Below are 24,075 nucleotides of genomic sequence, written 5' to 3' on the forward strand. Positions count from 1 at the left end.
TTCAATAATACGACAAAATAAAGTAAACATATAAAGTAAAGTAATAAACACACAAAGTAATCTTCAATCTCAACTTCTGTAAACAAGACGAGCATGCAAGGAAAGCATCAGTGCTTGCCGATGTGAACTAATGAGCCAGAATGCAGCGGGTCTGTGCTCAGATGGGCTGCTCACCTCCAGGACATAAGCGACGACAAAGTGGCCCAGGGCAATGACAATGCACAGCGCTCGGAACCGCACATCTACGTCATTTATGTCGAACTGCAAAAGGCAAGGAACAAGAGCATTTTGTGATGCACAGTGTCTACTGTGGACCAGAATTACTTATTGACATCAGCGGACACAATCAGCTCAAGTGGCAAGCAGTTCTGCAGTAACGAAAAACAATGTATAAATCTGGCTGAGATGCTGTAAGTGATGAGAAGGAATTTAAAGCAGTCAGACCATTCAACCTTTTATTGCTTTCTCTTTTGTATAATAATACCTACACAGTCATCTATGGTGAATCTGTTAATAAGCAGTAATGAAATTAAAACATGACTCTTCAACGGCATGATGAAATGACGGCAGCCTGACAACACCAAAACGTGTGCAGTGTTCTAAAGCACAAGATACTGCCCTTGCCTGCATAATGAATGTGTCTGCCATTTTTGTCATTGACACATAAATTTTACAATATATTACCACCTCTAACGAATGCATCACCCAAATTTTAAGTTTTCTGGGAAAGAAAACTACGCTCATCATGCAATTGAAGACACTAAAACACATGTCAAGGCTTGGCTATCTGAGTGCAGTGTGCGACTAGGCACCACCATTTTCTGTAACTACATGATCAACACACATGTGCATACACTGGACACATTCATACACAAAACAAACACCATTACCCCTGTACCCATTACAACACTCACGCAATCATCAGCTGCGACAATTGCTCCTAATCATGGTTAGGAACAAAGCTAAAATTTCAAATTACTAAAAAATGCTTTTGGATGAACATCAGGGCAAAAAAAAAAAGGGCAAGAAATACACGGAGAACAAAGGGGAGGTCCACATTTATATGCAGTGGGCTACAGCGCTACTTACTTCGAAAGCGTGGACGAGGACTTCTGCGGGCTGTAGCACCAGGTACATTGTAAAAGCCGTCATCACCACCAATGATGTCATGAACATGTCTAAGCAAGACAGCAAGGGGAAAAGGAAGAAACAAAGAAAGTCTTCAATGTACATCACTTTATATTCCACAGCAAGTCAGTTACAGTACATGAAAATGTAGCACCTGTATACTACAGGGCCCTTTATTTCCGGATAAAACCAGATTTTACCCGATTACAGTGAAAGCTCGTTAATTTGAGCTTCATTAACTCGAATTTATGAATAATTTGAGCTGTATGGCTTGGTATGTCCACGCTTTGTTAGAGTATATGCAAAACATAGCCTATTAATATGAACGTGAATGGGTTGCGTCACCGATAATTCCAACTACTCGCCTGGGTGGCCTGAGCACATGGCGAGCCAAGCAACATTCCGGCAAGGCTGCGCCACCTCTTTGGAGGAGATGCAGAGAGGATTAAAAGGGCGTGCGAGGTCAATGGTGAAGTCAGAGGCCGGGTAAAAGGTAAAGGGGAGGCTCTCACTCCATGCTTTCTGGTTTGTGGGGGGGTTTAACGTCCCAAAGCGACTCAGGCTATGAGAGACGCCGTAGTGAGGGGCTTTGGAAATTTCGACCACCTGGGGTTCTTTAACGTACAACGATGTCGCACAGCACACTCTCTCCATGCTAGCAGCAGCAACCAGCTGCATGACCTCAGATATGTACCCGGCTGCCGCTGGTGCTGCTAATAGTGAAGACTTCAGTAGCCTGCTGTGTTTTTTGTTGTTGACCGATGTATGATACAATCAGCAATGAGCTACAGTGAATAAGACACGTTGCAGCGTCTCTAGCAATCTGAATCTGAAACAAGGCGAACGTGCACGAAACCATGAAATGCGAGAAACGAACGAATTGAAGCTTCTGCCGATATTTGTCTTGGTTTTGCAGTGTCCTCTGCGTCACGTTCCATGCAATTAGTTGCAGCGACAGCAGTCAGCCTACACGTTGTGCCACGATGTAGCGATTTAAAGATGCCCGTCTGCAGCAATTACCACACCAAAAACACTTCCAGAGAACACTGAAACCATGCTTGAAGCAAGCTCATTGGTTTGGCAGTTTGGGTCGGAAGACTGGAAAATCAGCCAATGTACCTTGTCCTGGAGCCTTTTGCTTTTCTGCCTAAATAGTCGCGCAACCTCCGCGACTCGCAAATTCACACTTGTGGGTCTCGGAGGTTGTGCTATCATTATGGCCACAGGATGGTTCGTGCAACCTCCACGATTCACAAATTTGCACTTGTGAGTCGCGGAGGTTGTGCCATCATTGTGGTCACAGGATGGTCGCATGCTGCTTGATTTTCCAGCCTTGTGGCCGTGCTCACAACCAATTGAATGCCCTTTGCTACTTCAGCGTGGCCCTCCAGAAGAAGGCGGTGACATATTTTAGAACAATAAAATAGGGTAATCACACTTGTTTAGAACATGCATCACTGACAGGCTTGCACAAAATGCCAGTCACTACACTCACAATTGGAAAGGATTGTCTTGCGATATGGGTATCCTCGGGAGAACACCACTGCCAGAGTGATGTACTGGAAGACAGACACTGCAAACACTACGAAGTTGTCGTGGCACTTCAACTCTTCTTCGTCGCCACTCCCGTCAAATTGTACATGCGGACGGTACCTGCGAGAATGAAACAGAGTTGAGATATTGACCTTCCTCACTTAAAAAGAACATACCATGTTGCAAATAAAACAATATTTCCTGTAAACTGGTCAATTACTGATCTAATGAAAGCAGACACAACATAGCATCATTTCCAGAGCAATTAATTACCACAGCCATTTGTTTAGATTCTTGTGTGTTTTCTTAGTATATGAACTAGCAATTGTTCCAGTTGCTGACTGAAAGAAGCTGGCTACTCTTACTGCCATGCAGTCCTAAGAGCCCTTGGTGTCATCCAATGCAGCGTACTATTGTTGCTTTCAACTCACATTATTTCAAATAAATTGTTCTACTTTTAGTTTGAATTGGGAACAAATTTTGTTCTTTTCTGGGTCCCAATTATGAAGAAACATTCGTTCTCCTTTGAGTTTATATTACCAAGAGTCGACAGTAGTGCTAAAAAAAAGCTGAAATAAATATCAGCAACCTAATTATAGTAGAATCTCAATCATACAAATCTCACGGGGTCTCGAAAAATATTCGTATCATCCAGAACGAACAAAAATCGTATGCAGAATTTAGACCTGTTCTTCGGTTGACGGGGTTTACTTACAGCTGTGTTCCGCCGCTCATTGATCGCGGTGCGCAGCGCGCGACTGACAATAGAGGCACTGGCAGTGTACAGGCAGCAGGTACTTGGTGCCCGAGGGTGCGGTTGCGGCTCATGCATTCGTATTCGCAGTGGGGCGGGAGTTGTTTGCAATGTCCGAGTTTCTGCCCAGTGCACACAATTCACTCTGGCCAGGGCACTTTACGAATTCGTATCATCCCGAAATTCACATCAACCAGGAGTATACCATCGATATTCTACTGTATTCTAACTGATAGAGATAATGTGCCAGATGAGCCAGTGTGCGATAAGACCTCACATTCTGGTGTACATGGTGAGGTGTCTCACTGCACCGTGTGCCACACAAACCCGCAGAGCAAGTTGAGCAGATGCTACCACTCAAAAGAACAAAAAAAAAAAAACAGGTGTGCCTACCAGTGCTGCTTCCAGAGTGCCAGGATGCCAAACGTCTGCGCAAGAATGACTAGTGTGACCTGACTAAGGATGGACGTCAGTGGCGTGACCCCCATCAAGCTTGATGGGGGCGGCCGTTTGTCCAGCGTAGGACTTGGTTCCGTGCGGCCAACTGCAAAGGAGGCATGTCATCACCATTAGCACTGCCCATCAGTTTAGCACATTCCTGTCCAACCAGCTCTAACCATCACACTGTTGCACTTATGTCAACTCAAACATACTACCTTACTTGACTATTGGTAGGAAACAAAATGCCATTTTTAGCAGCATTTTCCCATCTTGCCAAGTTGTGAATGCTTTTCCACCGTCTTACAGCTAAGTGGCAGCATTTATGAAGAAAAATATGTGTATGATACACAAGCCACTTAGTGATCATGCTTATACGTCTCATTACATCACCTTTCTAACTGATGTCTATAACTACTGTCATAGCTCTGTTATACTGTTTAATGCTTGTCCAACATGAACTCTGACGTTGCTTCCTCAAATGCATTACATACATACCTGACATCATTACTGTATTCCTAATGAAACTCAACCAGCTGCATTTTGCTGTCGCTTGGCCACATTAAACTCATACCACACAGGCCGTTGATTCCATGCTACCACTCAGAAGCTATCTTTAGTACAACTACAACAGTCCAGGGGACAGACAGGTTTTTTTGAGCATTGTGCAATCTGCTCAAGTTTCATTCAAATCCGCTCCCAAAACCCTCTACAACATTATCAATATATGCCGTAACAAGGTTATAGATATTTATAGTGAATGTAAAAAGAGAACATAGTTGAATTACGCCATTACCCCAGTGTACACTCTGACAACATATCACAGGTAACAGAAAATGTAAAGTTACACCTTGATGCCATGACTGCCCCACAATGCAATGCAAACAGCATCTGAGGTCACAGCACTCAGTGGCAAAGCTACTGATGCATGTTCCAAGCCCTTCCCACTTCAAATCAGAAGAACAGTTTCCATATCAGTGAAAGAGTGAAAGCCCCGCCGCGGTGGCTCAGTGGTTAGGGCGCTCGACTACTGATCCGGAGTTCCCGGGTTCGAACCCGACCGCGGCGGCTGCGTTTTTATGGAGGAAAAACGCTAAGGCGCCCGTGTGCTGTGCGATGTCAGTGCACGTTAAAGATCCCCAGGTGGTCGAAATTATTCCGGAGCCCTCCACTACGGCACCTATTCTTCCTTTCTTCTTTCACTCCCTCCTTTATTCCTTCCCTTACGGCGCGGTTCAGGTGTCCAAAGATATATGAGACAGATACTGCGCCATTTCCTTTCCCCAAAAACCAATTATTACTATTATTATTATGAATGAAATAATGGCCCCCGAATGCTCCACTCACACAGGGCGGCGAACAGGGTGATGAGGAAGAGGTCAATGTACAGGAACTCGAGGTCGGTGAGGTTAGAGTAGAGCGAGAAGAGTATGAGCACCGAGACAAACTGAGTCATGCTGTAGCACGCCATGTACTTGAGGATGCCAAAGGACGTCACCAGTGCTGCACGCCCTTCCCTGCAAGAGCACAGTGAGAGGGACACGGCTCTGGTGAGGACACAACACTCAAGCTGAAGAAGGCAGGTCGACTCTCTGGGTCGCTTTTGGTCTTCTACAATACAGCACACACGCACTACACTTGACAACAGGAATAGAAGCATGTTCACCTGCCTTTTGTGCATAATAAAAGAGAAAGGCACAGAAATGCACAAATTTATCAATGTTTCCGTTGTACTGACAACCAGAAACCCACTGTGGATTCCAATTGTGAATGGGCATATTAAAAAATTTTGAAAAGTAAACATTTTCATGACACTAGCTTCCTCAAACATTATGCACATGCTCACTGATTACAGGCCGATAAACACAACAAAAAACAATACACAAAGTTGACTGCAGACAATAGAAGCAATAGACCTGTTCAAATTGTGAAAAATTCAAATTAATTCGAGCCTTTTATATACTGGTAATACCGAGAGGAGTTCGAATAAACTTTGAACTAAGTGATTTTACATTAATAAGAGTGCAATACTACTGGTGCAACCAGTCTTTTTCAAAAATGCGGTTCTATTATCTGAAGCTCTTATACCCAGTGCTAACTTCAGTGTGGAATGAAAAAGTGAATGCATCAACATGACAGTTTTCTCAGTTTTGTGATTTACAGGCCTATCTGTCACTGCAAAAACATCTAGACTGAATGGTTACTACGCAGCCCCTGTCATCTGCTAGTGAAAGCTCGTACTACAAGCTTTTTTTGCTACCGCAAAAAAAAAGGGGGGAGGTTGCTTCATGTCCTGAAAGTGATGCTGCAATTAGTACAGTCATGTAGGCACTACCGCAATCATCTTGCCAGAGGTGCTGGTTTTACTCTCTGTATGCCAGTTGCACAACGCACTTGCATCAAACACTTTCTGCCATTAAAGGTGCACTAAAAAGGAATCAGAACTAGTCTTTTTACCACGAAGGAACTCGATCTACACATTTCGATCATTCTTCGGAATCTCAAATTATTGTCCTGTGTGGCCGATTTCCCTAATTTACTAAATCGGATTAAACGTCCCGGCTCTCTCATTTTTTTGAACTCAACACTGAAGGTAGGAGGAGTCAACCAATGCATGGACTGCCTTTCACACAGTCCCGTGGTGGCTTCGCTTTCATTTTGTTTTTCAGGTTTCTGCGAATAAATAGTTTCAGTTGCAGACAACATAGCTACAAATTAGGCCCACAGAAGTAAATATGCACGGGGACTCATTGATTTACGAATCACCCCGCCAATGGCAGAGCGGAAAGCTGCCACGGGACTTGCTGAAAGGCACTCCAAGCGTTGGTCGACTCCTCCTTCCTTCAGCGTTGAGTTAAAAAAAAAAAAATGTGGGAGCTAGGACGTTTAATTTGATTTAAATTAGTAAAATCGGCCGCACAGGACAATAATTCGAAGTTTCTAAGAATGCTCGGATCGTGTAGATCGAGTTACGCGGTAAAAAGATGAGCTCAGATTCCTCTTCAGTGCACCTTAAAGCTGTGTCCACGGGCTGCTGTGCCACAGGAATCTACACTGAGTAATCTACTGCAAGCCTCCCTAGCATCAGCTGGACAGATCAGGGCCACAGAACGCGTGCAATTGAAGACCCCAATGTTCACTTTGAAATTAAGAAAATTAAAGCATTTGGGGGATTCCAGTGAGCATGACAACCTTGACTATATATGCAAATCACAATCTTCAATAAGCAAAGTAGGACCAGACATAAAAGCCAGGGACAGATAGAAAACGAAGACGAACACAGCTCACTCAGAGGCGGGCTAGCTGGTGACTTCGTACAGAATGTACTGAGCAGCCACGCAAACAAGCGAGGACGCAGGTAACAAAAAACAAAATATCTGCGCCTTGTCCAGTCTGTTTCTTCTCGCCTGTGTCCTCGTTTGTTTGCCTGGTTGCACGATGCACACAGCTCCGAGTCTTCCTTCACTGCCTGCCTGAGCCTAACTATTGGGTGTTTCAGGAAAGGCTAAGTAATTCTAAAAAATAGGATTTTTGAGGAAAGAAGACTGCTTCTGTGGCAGAATAATGTCAGCATCAGCAGACATCAGAAAACAGGTGAATGAAGTTGACTAGTCAGCCGGTTAACTAATTTCATATAATTAACTTTTTAACTATCACAGACGCTTGGTTGCAACTAGAGATTCGTAGACATCGTTAGCAATAGCCATACTAGTTTTTAGAATTTTAAAAACGTGGTTACCATCTGCGCTGTGGCCCAGCAAATTCTGGCTACATCGTTCCGAAATACATGCGCTTTCAAAAAGCATGCAGGCAAAGCAACCCCTCCAGTGCATGTAACTAGTCGAAATAGCCAAATTTTGTCTAGCAACAGCGCTGAGGGTAATTATGTTTTCGAAACTCTAATAACTGATATGGCTATTACCAACGACCAGCTAAAATCCCTAATTGCAACCAGGTGTCTACCTATGATTGGTCAAAGGTAATTAGGAGAAATTAGTTAAGGCTAACTAGTGAACTTAACTCACCTGTTTTCTGATGTCCGCCGACGCTGGTTTTATTCCACCGCAGAAGCCGTCTGCATATCTCGAAAAGTCTATTTTTTAAAATTACTCAAAGCCATTCCTGAAGCACCTGTACATGACAATGTGAAACCAACAGGCCAAGCAGAGCACGATTCTGCATACTCACTTGATAAGCGTTGGCACGCAGGAGATGTTTGCCACTTTTGATGTGAAAGGAGATGCCACCGATGCCTCAGTGTCCGACAGAGAGATGCCAGCATGAGCAGCCTTCAGGGCCTGCACATGCACGAGCACAGGATGTGAGCTAAATGGGTGAGAAAACGCGTGAGACAAGTCGAAATTGCACCGACTCGACTTCACGAGTCTAGAGGCTAAAGGACATCATTTGCAAAAACCCTTCCGGCTATTTTGCCAATGGCAAAGATTAACAATAAAATACAACCTACTGTATTGGGATGCATGCAAAAAGCTCGCTTTTGTTCTGTTACACAGAAGCACAGGCATTAGGAGGCACAAAAAGACATTTTTTAATATACCACAGAAGAAACTGCTCATTGTGAATCACAATGCAGAATAAATCAATATGCATAATTTATTTGCAACAGGTTTTCTTTGAAATGTGGTTTTCCTTTCTAGAACTACTGAGCATACTTAAGGCCCCTAGTTTCCTGCAATTCCGCAAAAAATCGCGGATTTCAGCATTTTTTGCGGAGCTGTGCATTAGTCTAGCATGCTTGTTCCCCCATCCGTTCAAAAAAGTTAGCCCGTCAAGCATTGCAGTTCTGGCAGAAATGCGGCACACTTCTATGGGATGAGTCTTAAAACTGGTGCACCTGTCAAAAGTAGCACTCCTTTGATGGTGCAAATATAATGAGAATACTTTCCTTTTGCTCCAGAAAGCGCACCGCATTATATCTGGAACTGAACTAGGAATAGAGCACAAATTTTTTTTCGCTGCTCTTTGATCTACCCACAGCAAGCTCACACATTATGCAGGCTTGTGAGATGTGAGGGAAAGTCAACTTTTTGACGCCCCTAGCCATTAAGCTGAAGCACGCTGTACACACACACAGGCGAGAAAGAGTTGCTACAAATGTGGACAGAAGGTAGCGCGGACTGTTGAGAAAGAAGAGAAGGCAGAGAAATAGCCGTGAGGAGTCGGGAAGAAAAAAATGGCGAACAGGCACAGAATTGTGCAACGCAAACACGAAGCACTGAGGCAAGAAGTGGTGGCGTGGTGTCCAGTGCTGCACAGAAGGCCACATGGGTTAACGTGCGGGAGGCTTCCTGCAGAATACTGCAGATTCTTTGGTTCTCCAAGCGCAAAATTTAAAATTTTCTGCCGCAGAAAATCAGGGGCCTTAAGCATATCTGGAGTGTTGCGATTAAGAACCTCTTGTCTGAGAGGATTTCCGCACTACACTTGTGTCACAGCAGATGAGACAACCAAGAGGCAACGCCATGATGCACTCTCTCAGTGGTGCCAGCGACAGTGCCAACGTCTTCCCGTTGTTTGTGGGAAGGGCAGGTTGCCACTGAGCAATTACAGCGAGGCAGACAACAATGTGAGACTTTGCTGGCCTGATTGCACCAGTATAAACAGAGCTCCTACCATCTTACCTGTGTTTAAGCACGGCAGCACAAAATGAAAGGAAAGCTTACGTTCCCTATGGGGCACTACAACCCGAAAAACAGAGGCCTTTGTAGCAGTGGTGACGCATTCTTCCTAAAGATCTCTCTCAATGACCAGACCTCCAAGCCAGGCCTGAGGCAGCGTCACCCCCTCCACCAGAAGAGCTGTGACGGTGTGCTGGTGACGCTGCTTGCTGTGGGCAGCACCTATTATATCCCAAGTGACCACAAGATTGAACAATCATCAAGTAGACAGATTTCCCGGATAGGAATCTGGCGATCACAGACTATTTAACGAGCCAGATGGCATGTTTTTGTGTGCTCGTGCTTGTGCTTCTCGTTTAGGTGTGCTCTTAAGTTGCTGTAAATATGAAAAATAAATCCCCTGCACAGTCCTCTTAGAACCCCACATGCTCTTTGCTAGGCCCACACCAACTTATCGAACTGGGACCTGCAGACCTGTCATGCAATCCAAGATCCCCACATCTTCAACAGCAGTCAACGGCACCACGGCTAAAGCCCATAGTTTCCCATGATTCTGCGAAAAATAACAGATTTGAGCATCTTTTGCAGAATTGTGTTAGCAGCCACACTCTTCTTTTATGTTATTGCCGCTTTATGCAGACATCATATGTAAAACAACAGAACGATGCGAAAATGGCTAGTTCAACATATCTGCATGGATATAGCACAAAGATGGTTTTAGACCTCAGAGAAATTTTTAAACAAACATTTTCATGATTATAACCTTATCTCAAACTATTCAGGCCCATCACAGCTGAGCTCCTAACCCCCCCGAAAAAGTTAATGGAAACTGCGCAATAGAATATGGATGCTATGGACACGTCGAAGTTATGCGAGAGGCAATGCTGCAAATGTGCACTACACAATTGTGCGCAGCAAATCCTCCAATATGCGTTACACTGGCAGTCTCCCAGGCAGCACTGGCATCATCACAGCTATGACGGCGCTGTTTGGTGTTTCAAACTACTCAGTCCTGCGCCCGTTCACCATTCCTCACATTCCCTATCCTCTCAACTCTTTCAGTGCTTTCTCTTTGACTCTTTGACAATGGCTGGCGCCACCTTCATTCTTTGCTTATTAGCCACCTTTTCCTTTGAATGCTACTCGACACTGAATTTCAATAGCCATGTTTCGATTTCAATTAACGGACGTCTGGAGTATGTGAGAAATGTTTGAAAACAAAAGTAAATATGTACTTGATGTACGATGCAGAATATAGCAAATTCTTTGTTCTCTTTGGCAGCCTTGGCCAAAGAGTGTTACGGCAAAGGGTATTGTGTTTACACAAGGAGGGGTACCCATTTTCCGAGCATTTCACCTTACATAAGCAGAGCACCAGGCAAGGGAAAGCTTGTACCCATTGCACCACCGGTGTGTACCCGGTGGTACTGGAGATCGAACCCCGCACCTCCCACAAGCGAGGCGGATGATCAAACCACTAGGCCACCGCTGCGGTCTCAGAAAAAGATATTCACGAAACAAACTTACCCCACAATCATTGGCACCGTCTCCACACATTCCCACATAGTACCTGAAATAGCCAGAAGTACAAAGTAAAGTATGCTGGCAAAACTTAATTGTTCTAGGTGAGATGAGCATGCCACTGAAGCAGAACTAAATTAAAAACATGAGACCGATCTCAAAATATCTTTTTGTTCGACACAAAATGGTCCAGCTAGGTCTTGAAATATTCACGATATTAACAATGCTCCCGAGTAAGATTTGAAATAGTAGGCTCTAGCCAACTGTCACCAACATGCTAAACAAATGACTCAATATTCTAAGCGCTGTATTTTTTCACTTCACACATACCACATTTTTTCCTCAGTCCAGCGACAAAAATTACATATAAAATTTTTTTATGGATTTGTTAAACTTCTGACAGCATCTGGCAAAAGTAACATATTTTGCCCTCAACTCAACTGCTTTGCAAAAGCAAGCTGTGCACATAAACATGCTTTTCAGCTTTTTCCAAACATTTCATTTTTTGGCATATGCATGTTGCAAAGACCTGGAAGCAGTTCATAGAGATTTATGCATTTTCATACCCCATCTCCTGGAGCAGTTCCACCAGCTGCTGCTTTTGGTCTGGGGCCATACGTGCGAACACCACACCACAAACGGCAACCTGCATGCACATATAACAGGTGGGTCAACAGACAGCAAATGTAAACAAGCTGAATAGGAGTCAAACGAGAGAACCTCAAGTACATTACAAGAAATTCTAATGTCCAACTGCAGTTAACCACAGCTCTATTACCCCAATCATGAAGGCAGAAATATTACCATGAAGTCAGCATTTGTCACATGCCAGCTCAACAATTAAACTTCTACAGAATGGACACCATCAACGTGCTTGGAAGACAACAACGAAGAAAGGCAAGTCAGTGCTTATAACTGGCGCTTCAAAAGGCCACTACTCTTATAACAAAAACACAGCCAATAAAGTGCCTGCTAAGAACCTTTGCAATCGCCACACTGCTTGCCAGATTAATGAGGAATAGGTACTCTCAATGATTGGGTGCAGGCACTAAAAACAAGAGACTAACAATGAAGACACGCAAAAGAATCATGCTACTACCCGACGCAGGACATCCGGATAGTGTTCACGAAGGACTGCGAATGTCTTGCCCGTGACAGCAACCAGTGGGTGGTCCAGGTTGACGGAGATGGACATTACACCCTGAAAAACATCGTGCAAAAAAGTTGGTAAACCCTGATAAAACAGAAAAAAAAAACAGAATGCTGGCAAAACAAAAATGGGCTTCAGCAGTCATGCTATCAGCATGACACTTCATTTTTGTCAAACTGAAATACCCACTTGAGTATTTTGAATCAGCTGTTTTTATAAGCTATTTGAGCACCCTATGTTACTAACATAAAACCACGTTTATTGGTTAAGACAGCTGCTATAGTATGGCTGATCCATTACTGCCATGTTAAAATCAAGCCAGCCATGAAGCTGTGTGGCAGCACAACCCTGGAGGTCAGTCTGGTTTGCATGGCAGCACTCATGTAGTGGCCGACTTTACACAGTGCTATTATATATTTCTGGACTGCTAACTTTACAGTGCAGCTCGTTACAGCAAGAACTTTTCAGGAACTTCATGTAACATGAAACATAACCATGAAACAAAGTAGCCAAGGGAACCTTTTTACAAAACCTATGAATTACCAATCTCAATAATTATTGCATTCTTCATTCTCATTCAGTGTTCAATAAAGCTGTAGAGTATGTTCACCAACTAGCCTGAACATGCATTGCGAGGTGCATTTTGATGATTCGATTTGTACTGAGGAAGGCATAAATTAATCCTTTTTATGAGAATATCCAGAATGAAAGAACCGAGTCAGATTCTCAACTTGGAAAAGAGCACCAAAAATATTATTCCATACATTGCATAATCAAACAAGAAAAAGTCCATTATGTCGCTGCGTAGAAACTATCTCCACCAAATTAGGCTGGACTCTTTCAGCGCAAATCTTTTTTAAGTAAGCCTCTTGTCTGAGTGGACCACTTAGACCACTGTATCTCAGGTCTAAATAAATTAAAGGACAAAATGTGCCAGTAAGTAACGTTTATTTGAAAAAGCAAATCTTCAATGTGCCCCAAGCTGTCAAGTTTAATAGCTGGCGCACCATAGAAGACATCAACAAGGACGAAGAAAGAATGGGTCAAGTACAGTACTGCGATTGTCCCATTCTTTCTTCATACAGGCTATTGTTGTGTGCCAGCCATTAAGATGCACAAACTCACCCAATAGGTAGTTCACCCCTGTGAGCTCTCAAGTGTGCTGTGTGCAACAGCTGCTGAACACATGTGAGAGTCACCAGTGACCAGAGGGGCATTCACCCTGCTTACATTGGGAAGGTGGTTGCCATCTCCGGAGTGAGACTTGCTAGGGGGAGGCGCTTCTGAGGACTGCCAGCTGAGGACGGGCACCATGTCAGACGAGTCTGTGCTTGATGAGAGGATCTGCACTTCTTGGCCTCGTTCGATCATCTCGCAGTCACGTGCCACGCTGACTGCCGTCAGCATGTTGTCACCTGGTGATGCAGGTGAGAAAGCGTGTTAGCACATAACAGCAGGGCTTGCACTGATACTGTTCTCCTGAGTATGCTGCTTATTAGACCCCTTTTATATCATGAAAAGCACTACTCCAGGTTGATCCCTTGTCACAAAGCCTATCTGTACAATTTCTATCAGCTTCCAAGTGTCATGAGCATGCTTTCAAAAGCAACAACACGGGATTGCGCTAGCCGTATTGAACACTGTGCATTTGCTCTAAGTGGCACATCTTGCGGAGTGGATATGAAATTTGTTCATTCCAAAAGCGGTGAAGAATTTGACACCGACCTTTCAGTTACATTGTGCAAAGTGGCGCAGGCTGGTAGACCATCACTGATCCAACAGGTACTTCTAAAACTTTGAATTTGAGAGGTTATTCAGACTTCCACTCGATATAATCTTTTCAGTGTTGGCAGTAACGCGTTACAAGTAACGGTGTAACCGGTAACGAGTTACTTTTTTCGGTAACTTAGTAATGTACTCGTTACCATTTCAGAAACGTAACGGGTAACATACCGTAACGTACTCACAATAACATTTTTCGGTAACATGAGGCGTCACATTACTAGTAACTTTTTATTCCAATTGTCCCCCTTCGCCCCTCTTTTTGAGAAAAAAAAAAATGCGGAGCATCTGAAGTGATTTTGCAAATAAACAAAATGTACAGGTGCTCTCGACGACCTTGTTGCAGCTCGCAAGCATGCCAGAAAACAACTGCTCTTGATGACGCACCCAACTAAAAAAAAAAGACAGAATACCCATAAAGACCGAACACGCATTCACACACTTGCCTTCACCTAACTCCCATTCCCGAACCACTCACACACACAGCTCTCTACAGAATGGAAGCATGCCGAGCACTTTGGAACATCACATTTTTCAGAATTACTGTAACTTTGTTGAGAGTTCAACGATGTTTCCTTTGTGCAGTTAGAATTGATGATGAAGTGTCATTTTGCGTTTAATGTCACATTCAGAAAATGGCTTCACCATGTGCCACAGATTTAGAATCCATCACATATAACTCTACAGGCAACTTTAGGCCACCATAACATTGCTAAGCTGCTGCACATTTATGCAAAAAGTATTCTCGTTAAATCCGGATTTTGGGTAAAATCGTTGTTTGGGCTAGAAGTTTTATGTGGAATGTGAGCTTTATAAAACTGTTATTGTCAGTACTTGCAGCGAAGATGCACTGATTAAAATTTATAGCTATGGAGTAACGGAAAAGTAACGAGCAGTACTTTTTTTTCAGTAGCGGTAACGCGTTACCGTTTTTTGGCGCTAACGTAGGGCGGTAATGCGTTCCTTTTTTTTTAGCGTAACGAGTAACATATTTGTTACTTTTTTCGGTAATGCCTACAACACTGGATCTTTTACAGTCCATACACGTGATTGAGGCTGTTTCCATTCTATCGAAAAGTGACTGCAGTTGTCCGCCAAAAGTTGCCTGCTAACTTGGACTATATCTGAACTCAACTCGACCGCATTCACTTTCGGCAGACAGTGACAACGACGTGACTATCAGACTAACTGGCAGGCGAAGGTGTGGGCTGACGGCGACCTCAAGCCCAGTTGCTGCCATAAGCGGAGGCCATCACAAACGCTGCGATCACCCACATATTATAAAACATCTCACCATCTGCTTTTCATGAAAACGCTCTATCGTGCTGCGTATAATAATAATAATTGCACACAAAAGATAAATGGTGTAAAGCAACGTGCGAGGCCAGAAAGATGAGAACCCATACGCAGTGCGCCATGCCAGCCAATCACTTGCATGCGTACACAGACATGCACGCACACACACGTATGCGCATTGTCACTTCAGCTGTTTGGTGAGGACACCGTGCAGATGCCGCGTCTATCATGGGTACACGGCCATCTCAACTATGGCCTCAACGCCGCTCACTGAAACAAGCATGGGCGCGGAGCCGTCAGGTACGAAGCGTGCCAAGCACCTTGCACTACTCGCACGAGAAGAGAACTCGCCCGGAGGGTAGTGCAGCAATGCAGAAGAACTCGTGCAGCACGAAGTCAAATCGAGTGCCGAAGTGCAGGTGGCGCTAGCCGCACCGTCAAATCGAGTGCTGCACCTCTTGAACTGGTGCAGAAAGTGCAGCCAAATCGAGGAGACCTATTATCTATACCGGCACTGGAGGGTGTTCGGAACACCCGAAATTTTGCACACTGTATATAATGCACTTCAGCCAGAAAATTTTATGAATTCATATCACAGTGAAGTTCATGCCAGCCGTGATTGTATTACAGAGATTTTATTGTTGGCACATTTGAAAGCCGCTTGTGGTAACCCAGCTAACCAGAAAAATGAAGTAATGAACTTCATTTGCAAAAAAAAAAATATGTAACCAAGAAGTAACTGAAATAAATTAATGCAGATGATGGGCGTTAGCTGGTCCACCTTGTGCTTTTCCAATTGTTGCATTTGCTTTGAATGCTGCTGCCATGAACTGGTGGGTGATGATTGTGGTTTTGTTTTGGCAGAGTTACAAAGATTCTCTATGGTGCAAGAAATATATTATCTAGGACTTCAGCATATTGTTGCGCAGTGCGTTTGTGGTCAGTGTCCTGGGAGCATTTACCCTATGTTTGATCCGCCACACGTTTGTGGCTCTTGCCTTCCACCTAAGTGCAGTGTTCAGAGCGCAGTGCTCTGCCTCGGCTGCATCCATGACCACCCTCACACCACAGCTGATATGTCACCTCAGCGCTGGGGGCTTTATCATAACTACTGTGGTTGCTAGTGCACAAATGTGTAGCATGAGAATAAAAGTCATTCAAAGGGAATGAAAGGCACAGTAACTGTTTTACTTCATGGTGGACTCCTGAACCGTGCAGTGAGGGAAGGGATAAAGGAGGGAGTGAAAGAAGAAACAGAGAAAGAGGTGTCCTAGTGGAGGCTGCGGATTAATTTTCACCGCCTTCGGAATCTTTAATGTGCACCAACATCACATAGCACACGGGCGCCTTTTGCATTTTGCCTCCATCAAAACGTGGTTGTGCAGCCAGGGCTGCACCCACGTCCTTAAACTCCACAGCCAAGTGCCCAACCCACCAAGCCACCATGGTGTGCCACAGGATATCACAACATGCTGTCATTTCAGGATGTTATCTAGAGTGATGGCTTATTGTGGTGGCTCAGTGATTAATGCGCTGAGCCGGAGGCTGAGCCTAAGGCCAGACAGCAACAACCACATTGTTTTGATGAAGACGAAAGCAAAAGCCACTGGTGTGAAACACGAAGGCCACCCATGTGGCCACGGCTGTGCCCATATCAGTGCACAACAAAGAGCCACAGGTGGTCAAAATTAATATGAAGTCCACCCCTACAGCCCTCTTTTCTTCCTTCCTTCTTTTACTCCCACCTTTGTCCCTTCCTCCACAATGCAGATGAGGTGTCCACTGAGTAGTGTTACCTGCCTTTCCTTTCTTCAAAATCAACTTTTCTTGAGCCACGTTTCAAGGAGTTTAGCAGTCTTGTCGCACCCAAAGAGAAAATTAGCTGAGCCGTGAGGCATGAGGCAAATAAATTTTGGGTTGCGGATTATGGGGGTGTAACGTCCCAAAGCGACTCAAGCTATGAGGGATGCCGCAGTGCAGGGCTCCGGAAATTTCGACTGCCTGGGGTTCTTTAATGTGCACTGGCATCACACAGTACACGGGCCTCTAGAATTTTGCTTCCATTGAAATTCAACCGCCGTGGCCGGGGTCGAACCCGCAGCCGGGCTGCTGCGGGATCCAATCCGCAGCAGGTCAGCAGCCGAGCACCATAACCACTGAGCCACAGCGGCGGCACAAATAAATTTTGTTTCTAAGGCTGACAGGTGCCTTTATTGCGACCACGGCCATCTAGTTTCAAAGCTTGCATAAGTTGTGACACCACCTGCAAAGAAGCAGTGTTCCGTAAACTAGAAAGATTTGTGGCCAGAGCTACAAAGCAAATGTGCTACAATGCTCGGTGAGCACTGCATGGAGAGGAAGGGTACGGTAGCTATAAACGGAACAAGCTGTAGAGTAAAGAGATTGTTTCTCATTTTCCTTGTAGTATGAGTTGTCCACTATGATTTGGTTCAGTGTCCTAAGCGCAGCTTTTTGGAGGCTTTACGGCAGTCTTCTTATTGAATTTTGTGAAGATACTATGGCCAGATATGCTAGCTAATACCTCACACTTCTGCGCACTCAATACAGAAGCATGCAGTAGGAGAAAGTTTAACTGGCGTCTGGCACCCACTAATTCAGTGGTCATGCTGCTGTGTTTGACTGGGCAATATTAATTTCCTTCCTGGTATCACTGGCCACCGGAAGCAGCAAAACTGTGGTCACGCAACTGCGGACACTTGATGCCAACAGCCACAACTACAAGGAGGCCAGGTACCTTCACGTTATGAGCTAGCGCTCTAAATCTACAAGGCACAGGCTTGAATGAAGAGGAATAAAACTACCTACCACCGTCGGTGCTGAATTGAAGTACTGAACTGCACCCCTGAGTACTTCAGAATTTTTATTTTTATTGAAATACTTAGTTACTTCCTAAACAAAGAACTGTGGTACCATGGTACCACAAAAAATTACACACACAATACTCCGTTTCATACATCAGGTGCAACGCTGTGAAAGGTATGGAAGTAGTCCGGATGTGAAAATAAAGGGAGACTTGTTACTCCGCGTTTGTTCTGTGCCTGAGTGGTCTATGGCACGAGAAAGCGACCGTGTTGTCAGCAGTTAGAGTGCATTTAATCAAGATCATGACAAATGTGTCATGTGGTAAACCTGCAGGCAAAGCATTTACTATTTTTCACTCACCACAAGAAACGCACTACTTTTTTGGTCGCGGATGCAGGCAGCGCAAAAAAGAGCGCTAGCTTTTGACAGCATTGCACATGAAGTTTTGAAACGGAGTATAGCTAAGTACAGGTAGCACCCACCTGTGACCATGATGGTTCGGATGTTGGCTGCCCGAAGCGTACGAATAATGGAGGTTGTTTCTGGCTTGAGTCTGTTCTCCATGACCAGGAGGCCAACAAAGGTGAGGTTATTTTCAAGCTCCTCTCGTGGAAGGCGGTGCACCTTCGCAAAGCTGGACGTCAGAGGGCGATGCGCCAATGCCAGCACTCGGTGACCCTGCTGGGTGTATGAAGTCAGCGTCTCCACAAAGTCTTGTGGCACTGTGAATGCAAAGTAGCAGACAGAAGATGCGATCTGATGAGAAGAGAGCCCACCTTGGTGGAACATTCTTTGGCACACAGCCCATACAGCATCTCATATACCCTGAAGGCAGCCTTACGATGTCCAAATGCTTGCATCATAAAATTAATGTTGTGGGTACTACTTCCTCGGTATGTTCTAAATGAAGCCTGAACAAAAGCCTTTGAAAGTATCTCCACAATATGTAGCCTACTGGATGTTCCGAGGTTTAGTGTATGTCAAGCATCCTGCAAGCATCCAAATTAGCACAATTTTGCAGCATTTAATTCATATCAAACCCAAACAATTTAATTTAGCCAGCCGTTCAAGTATCAAGAGAAGAAAGTTTTAAAGTTTAATTATAAATAAAAATGGTATTATATTTTATGGCTCAAGAACTGAAACTTTCAGAGCCATTGCCAAATGACTAGGAAAAGCTTTATTACTTGCCCCAGTGATGATAATGCCGGGGAACTAGAAAACTCTCGCTTGAGAATAGAACATTGCGAGGAGTGGAAAATTTTCGTCAGTACTGTTCAAATACAGCATTAAAATATTTTTCAGGGCTTTTCCACTTCAAAAGTTCAATGTCAAGCCAAGTAAACCCGTAAGCCACCACTAAAGTCAAACATTCGGAGTTATCAAGAATAACATTTCACACTCAAAGTGGTGTAAAGCCAACATTTCTGTACGAAATTTCTCAGCAAGTTCTCTCCTCCATTTGAAACAATTCTCTGTCACAAAGCAAACATTTGGCTCAGGCTATATATGATAAAGATAAGAGTGCGCATTTCACGGAAAATGATTGGCAAGTAACTATGAAGGTAATGCGGCTAATTAATGCCATTCAATGCACTTGTGCGGCGCTGCATGAATGGCACTAATGAAACTTCAGACATTCATCCTTCAGTCAAATCTGAGGGAACCAACCAGAATCTGCTTTGCAGAGAGAAGCGATGGTCTCAGGGGCACCCTTGCAGAACACATCAAAATGGGTAGAGCCCAAGACACGCGTGACCACACTCATGCGCTGCAAGGCTGAAGAGAACGGCAACTCGCGAACAATGCCAACCTCCGGGGATGAAGGCACCTGCAGGAAAAATACTGCCACTCAGTCATGCTGCTGATAACATATAGAAGTTTGAAATGCAACAGACAGCTGACTGCCACATGGCACAACTCAAAAGAGCTCATACATACTTTTTATACCATTAATCTTTACTCAGACACAAAAGTGGTCTTGGGTGACGCAGTAAAAGGCAGCCACAGCCTACCTGATTAGGTCCTTACACATGTGCACAGTTTAGAGGCAGCACGTCAGAGTTAACGGTAATATAATTTCAGGTTGAATTAAAGTATGCACCAACGGGGCCCTTTCAGGTTCAATGAAAGAATCTTTGAGGTTATTTTCTTATGACATTAATGATAATGATACTAAAATGTTTTTCCATCAAGATATATAAACCTAATAGTTTTATGACTATAAGAGGTTGCATAAGTCGTGGAAACCATGGTTTAGCCATAGCTCAGTTTGCCATGCAGCTACGCGCAACCACAATTAGTGACAACTGCAGTTACATTTAACCCTGTTTAAGGTTTTCCATGTAACAAAGGTAGAACCTCATCACTTCACACTGCACAGTCTTTGTCAAAAATATACAGCCCAAGGGGTTTGCTTCCAAGCCGTGCAGCGGAGCTCATTAGCATGTATGACAGTCGTAACCTTGGGACGGTTGAGGACATAAGTTCCACCTGCCTTCGTGAGATTAGGGTCCCTGAATATGCTAGAGGAGCTGCGCTGCAGGGCTCAGAAGCAGACCGCTTGGGCTGTATACTTTTGACAAGGGCTGTACATTGTCAGCTCAATCAAAACAGCATAAAATTCTACAGTACGCAAAGAAATACTTGCATACCGTCTCAATTTTCAGTCTCATTTATACTGATACAAATACATTAAGTCCTGACAGTCATTAGTGGTGTCAAAAACCAAACAGAGACATCGTACGTGCAGTGTGCTTGAAAAAGATAGCAGATCAAACCTCAGTCAAATCTCCGGAGGCATTCAAAGAAGGCACAGATGGTGTCTTGAGGCTGCTGGCAGGTCCAGGACGCACAACTGTTGGTGCGATGATATCATACTTTGAGTTGTCATCAATGTCTGGCTCCTCCAAAACCTGCATTTGAAGGCGCAAGGCAGCACAGTTAGGCCTCCAATCGACCGAGGGCAAATAACGTTGTCAAATAATCTGTCAAATAACGTTGTTCCTCCTGATGGCATTTGTTTTGAGAGAACACTGCTCAATATAATAGCTCTACAACAAAGGACAAAGAGTTTTCTTCGTTTTTGCCAAATGCAGTACTAGTTAAAACCAATTTAGTTCATGCTTCAAATAACCATTGTAGTGCAAAAACAGATGATCATGCTTGCTAGGAGACATGTTACTTCATCTTAAGCTCACAAACTACTTTTAAGTTATGGTTAAAAATTAAAGCAACTAGAATTTTCCAAAGACTGAACATTATTTATCTATAAGTAGTAATTCTCAGCCAGACTTCCCATGCAGTAAAGTTCCACATTCTGCTATACAGCAGTGCGCTTTCCAGACCCATGTTCACAGTTCCCAAGAAGCATGTACTAGAAAGGCTCGAAAGTTGTCCCGTACAAGGTTGCATCTGATGTGGCAGTGTTTTGCGGAGACCTCATGAAACAGATTCCCTTTGGTACTTTAATTCCAGCAATGCACTCCCCAAAATTATTGTGGCCGGTTGTGAGCATTCAAAATACACAAAATAAATAGCATGCATTGATACAGAGCCTCTAGATAAGGGGAGAAGTGGGTGGGTCTTGAAATGATCAAAAAATGTGAAAATTTCAATTTTGCAAAAATGGCATATTCAGGACCTATACACTCTTGGGTACCTCCACCTCCAATTACTCGACCTCCAATTGCTAAAAAATTATATATTTCGTGCTACGAAGAGCAGAAATGGCGATTTTGGAGCATTCGATTTTGGAGCGAAATGCAGCAGAACTTCATGCCCGTCGCTTCCAACGACCGCGTCCTCGATGGCTGTCATTTTGGTTTTGTTCGAAAACTGGTCCCGTTCTTCCACATCCTGGTATTACTCACTCCTGCGAAACATTTTTGGAACGTCCACATTGCGCTGCTTTTTCAGACCTCTACAACAGCCTCCGAACGGCTGGTGCATGCACTTCAAATGAGATTTTCTCAGCTTCGTGTTTTTTGCCAACGTGACGAAGTTTTTAATAATGTTTTATGATGCAATTTCAATTAATCTTATACCGTTGAATTCAGAAAGAACTAAACTGTGGAACTATGCTGTATTTTTTTGCCCGAGTCGAACATTACAAATTTTGTGAACCATATTGTCACCTAACTATATTTCGTAATCATGATGCTTGGACATAATTGAACATCTTTATATGATGATGCACCTCAAAAATAGTATAGTTAGCATAGCTCCAGATGGCAGGTTTTTGACTACGGCTCCATTTGAATCGAAACCAAGAAATGTTGAAAGACAAGTGTTTTAATGACCCACAAGAATTTAGCTAATTATGCTTGAGTTATGTTCGTGTATTATGAGAACTAACTGAGCAGCCCAAGTGATGTCAGCCACCTTTGGAGATTATTATAAAGTAGAGTTCACTTTAGCTACCTCCAATATGGTAAAAAAGCAGTTCTCATAAAACATAGCAACAGTATTCCATACCGTAAGAACTTGTCTCCCCACCCATTAAAAGCATAGCAGAGCAAGTTGAGTGACACACACCCAGTTGGTGGCTTCAAACATCTTCAAGTCTAGTGGGTCGCCCGAGAGCTGCCGGTCGATGACAGTGATGGAGTGGCAGGTGGCCATGCCTTGGAGCAGCAGGGAGTCCAGGGGAAGCTTGCTTGGCTCCGGCAGCTGTTCCTGGAATCTGCACGGCAGAGACAACACCCCGCTCATTTCACACAACCGCTCGATGGGGCAGAAAGAAGCCTGGAAAACAATTGTACACTGGTTAGCGTACAGCCTTCCTGAAAGCCATACAGGTCAACAGTTTTGGCTTCTGGGCTGTACAGTGTGGCTTTTGTGCCATCAGTGCTGCAAATCTTTAGACGGCTAAACAGTTTACCATTCCCGGCAGAAAAGAAAAAACAACTGGTCCTCTCATTTAAGTATATGCAGGGGTGATAATCAGTTGCGCAGATAATATGAACAAGGACAAAGGACCAGATAATGCCCAGAAAGGCTAATGGAAATGCATTCACTAGCGCAAAGTGTCTTTTTGGCACTCTGCTGATGCAGTCTTAGCAGAACAGACCACTGAGTAAAATTTCAAGGTCAAAAAAGTATTGAAAACTCTTTCAGCTACAGGTAGCGGCCAGGAACTAAAAAAAAAAAAGAGACCTGTGCGCATGCACCTTTTATGATGCTAATTTACGTCAGGACACATTCCATGAGCATTTTTGGGTTGCCAACTGTAATCCAAAAAGCTTTCAGTACTGTTGGACTTCATGACATGTTTCCCTTAATGCATTATTTTGCTCAGACAGCCTCGATGAAAGCAGTACATTCACAAACATTTGACAAGTTTAACAAAGTTTTCAGTGCTGTGAGGCACTCACCTCCCAGAAATGGCTGGGACAACACCCCAAAGGTCGAGTCCTTCTTCAGTGAGTGTGCCAGTCTTGTCGAAGCAGAAGCAGTTGATGCAGCCAGAGATGTTGATGGAGCGTGGAGAGATGCAGTAGATGAGTGCCCGCCGCAGCCGCGACTGGGCAAATACAATGCCTATGGTCATCGCTGCTGGAAGTGCAGGTGGGATGACAATAGTGACCACATCCAGGCTTCGCACTATGATGTCTGATGCAGGCACCCCTCGGGAGGTCTGCGAGAATCAGAAATCAGGACTGGCAATGTACATTAAAATAAAAAAAAACTATGGCGGCACTTAAGCATTCCTTAAGAGAAAATGCGACAGCATTAGAGTGTCATCTTTGATTTGAGCACTCTGTGACATATCCCCTCTCAACCGAGAGCAGCTTGCGACTGACCCTCGCACCAGCACGCTGCCGTTATAAGAGTATATACAACATTTTTTGTCAAAATCTGGTCTAGCCTGGAAAGTTAAGGTATGCCTGGGATGTTAAAGGACACTGCTCCACGAATATCTTCCAGCAAGAATTTTTTTTATGTGCTCTGTAGAAGCCGAGTTATATGTAGTCAAAATTTGAATTTCAGAGTCTTTGCCCCTTTCCCCA

The 24,075-nt window shown here is 44.0% G+C and overlaps 1 protein-coding gene across 2 annotated transcripts in view; it reads right to left on the bottom strand.

Annotated features, from left to right (window-relative positions):
* Window positions 1-24,075, bottom strand: part of anne (polyamine-transporting ATPase anne boleyn) — a 138,300-nt gene that overhangs the window by 5,862 nt on the left and 108,363 nt on the right. For both annotated transcript variants that reach the window (XM_077653591.1, XM_077653590.1), the window contains exons 13-27: window positions 23,440-23,702; window positions 22,601-22,748; window positions 20,845-20,979; window positions 19,736-19,895; window positions 18,547-18,786; window positions 13,394-13,578; window positions 12,113-12,214; window positions 11,580-11,659; window positions 11,020-11,062; window positions 8,042-8,151; window positions 5,201-5,370; window positions 3,809-3,959; window positions 2,624-2,781; window positions 1,090-1,178; window positions 175-261 (exon numbers count right to left, since the gene is read on the bottom strand). In XM_077653591.1, the coding sequence (XP_077509717.1) occupies window positions 175-261; window positions 1,090-1,178; window positions 2,624-2,781; window positions 3,809-3,959; window positions 5,201-5,370; window positions 8,042-8,151; window positions 11,020-11,062; window positions 11,580-11,659; window positions 12,113-12,214; window positions 13,394-13,578; window positions 18,547-18,786; window positions 19,736-19,895; window positions 20,845-20,979; window positions 22,601-22,748; window positions 23,440-23,702 (2,121 nt within the window). The remainder of the gene's footprint in view (window positions 1-174; window positions 262-1,089; window positions 1,179-2,623; window positions 2,782-3,808; window positions 3,960-5,200; window positions 5,371-8,041; window positions 8,152-11,019; window positions 11,063-11,579; window positions 11,660-12,112; window positions 12,215-13,393; window positions 13,579-18,546; window positions 18,787-19,735; window positions 19,896-20,844; window positions 20,980-22,600; window positions 22,749-23,439; window positions 23,703-24,075) is intronic.

This window comes from Amblyomma americanum, chromosome 2 (genome assembly GCF_052857255.1).
Source record: "Amblyomma americanum isolate KBUSLIRL-KWMA chromosome 2, ASM5285725v1, whole genome shotgun sequence".
NCBI lineage: Eukaryota > Metazoa > Arthropoda > Arachnida > Ixodida > Ixodidae > Amblyomma > Amblyomma americanum.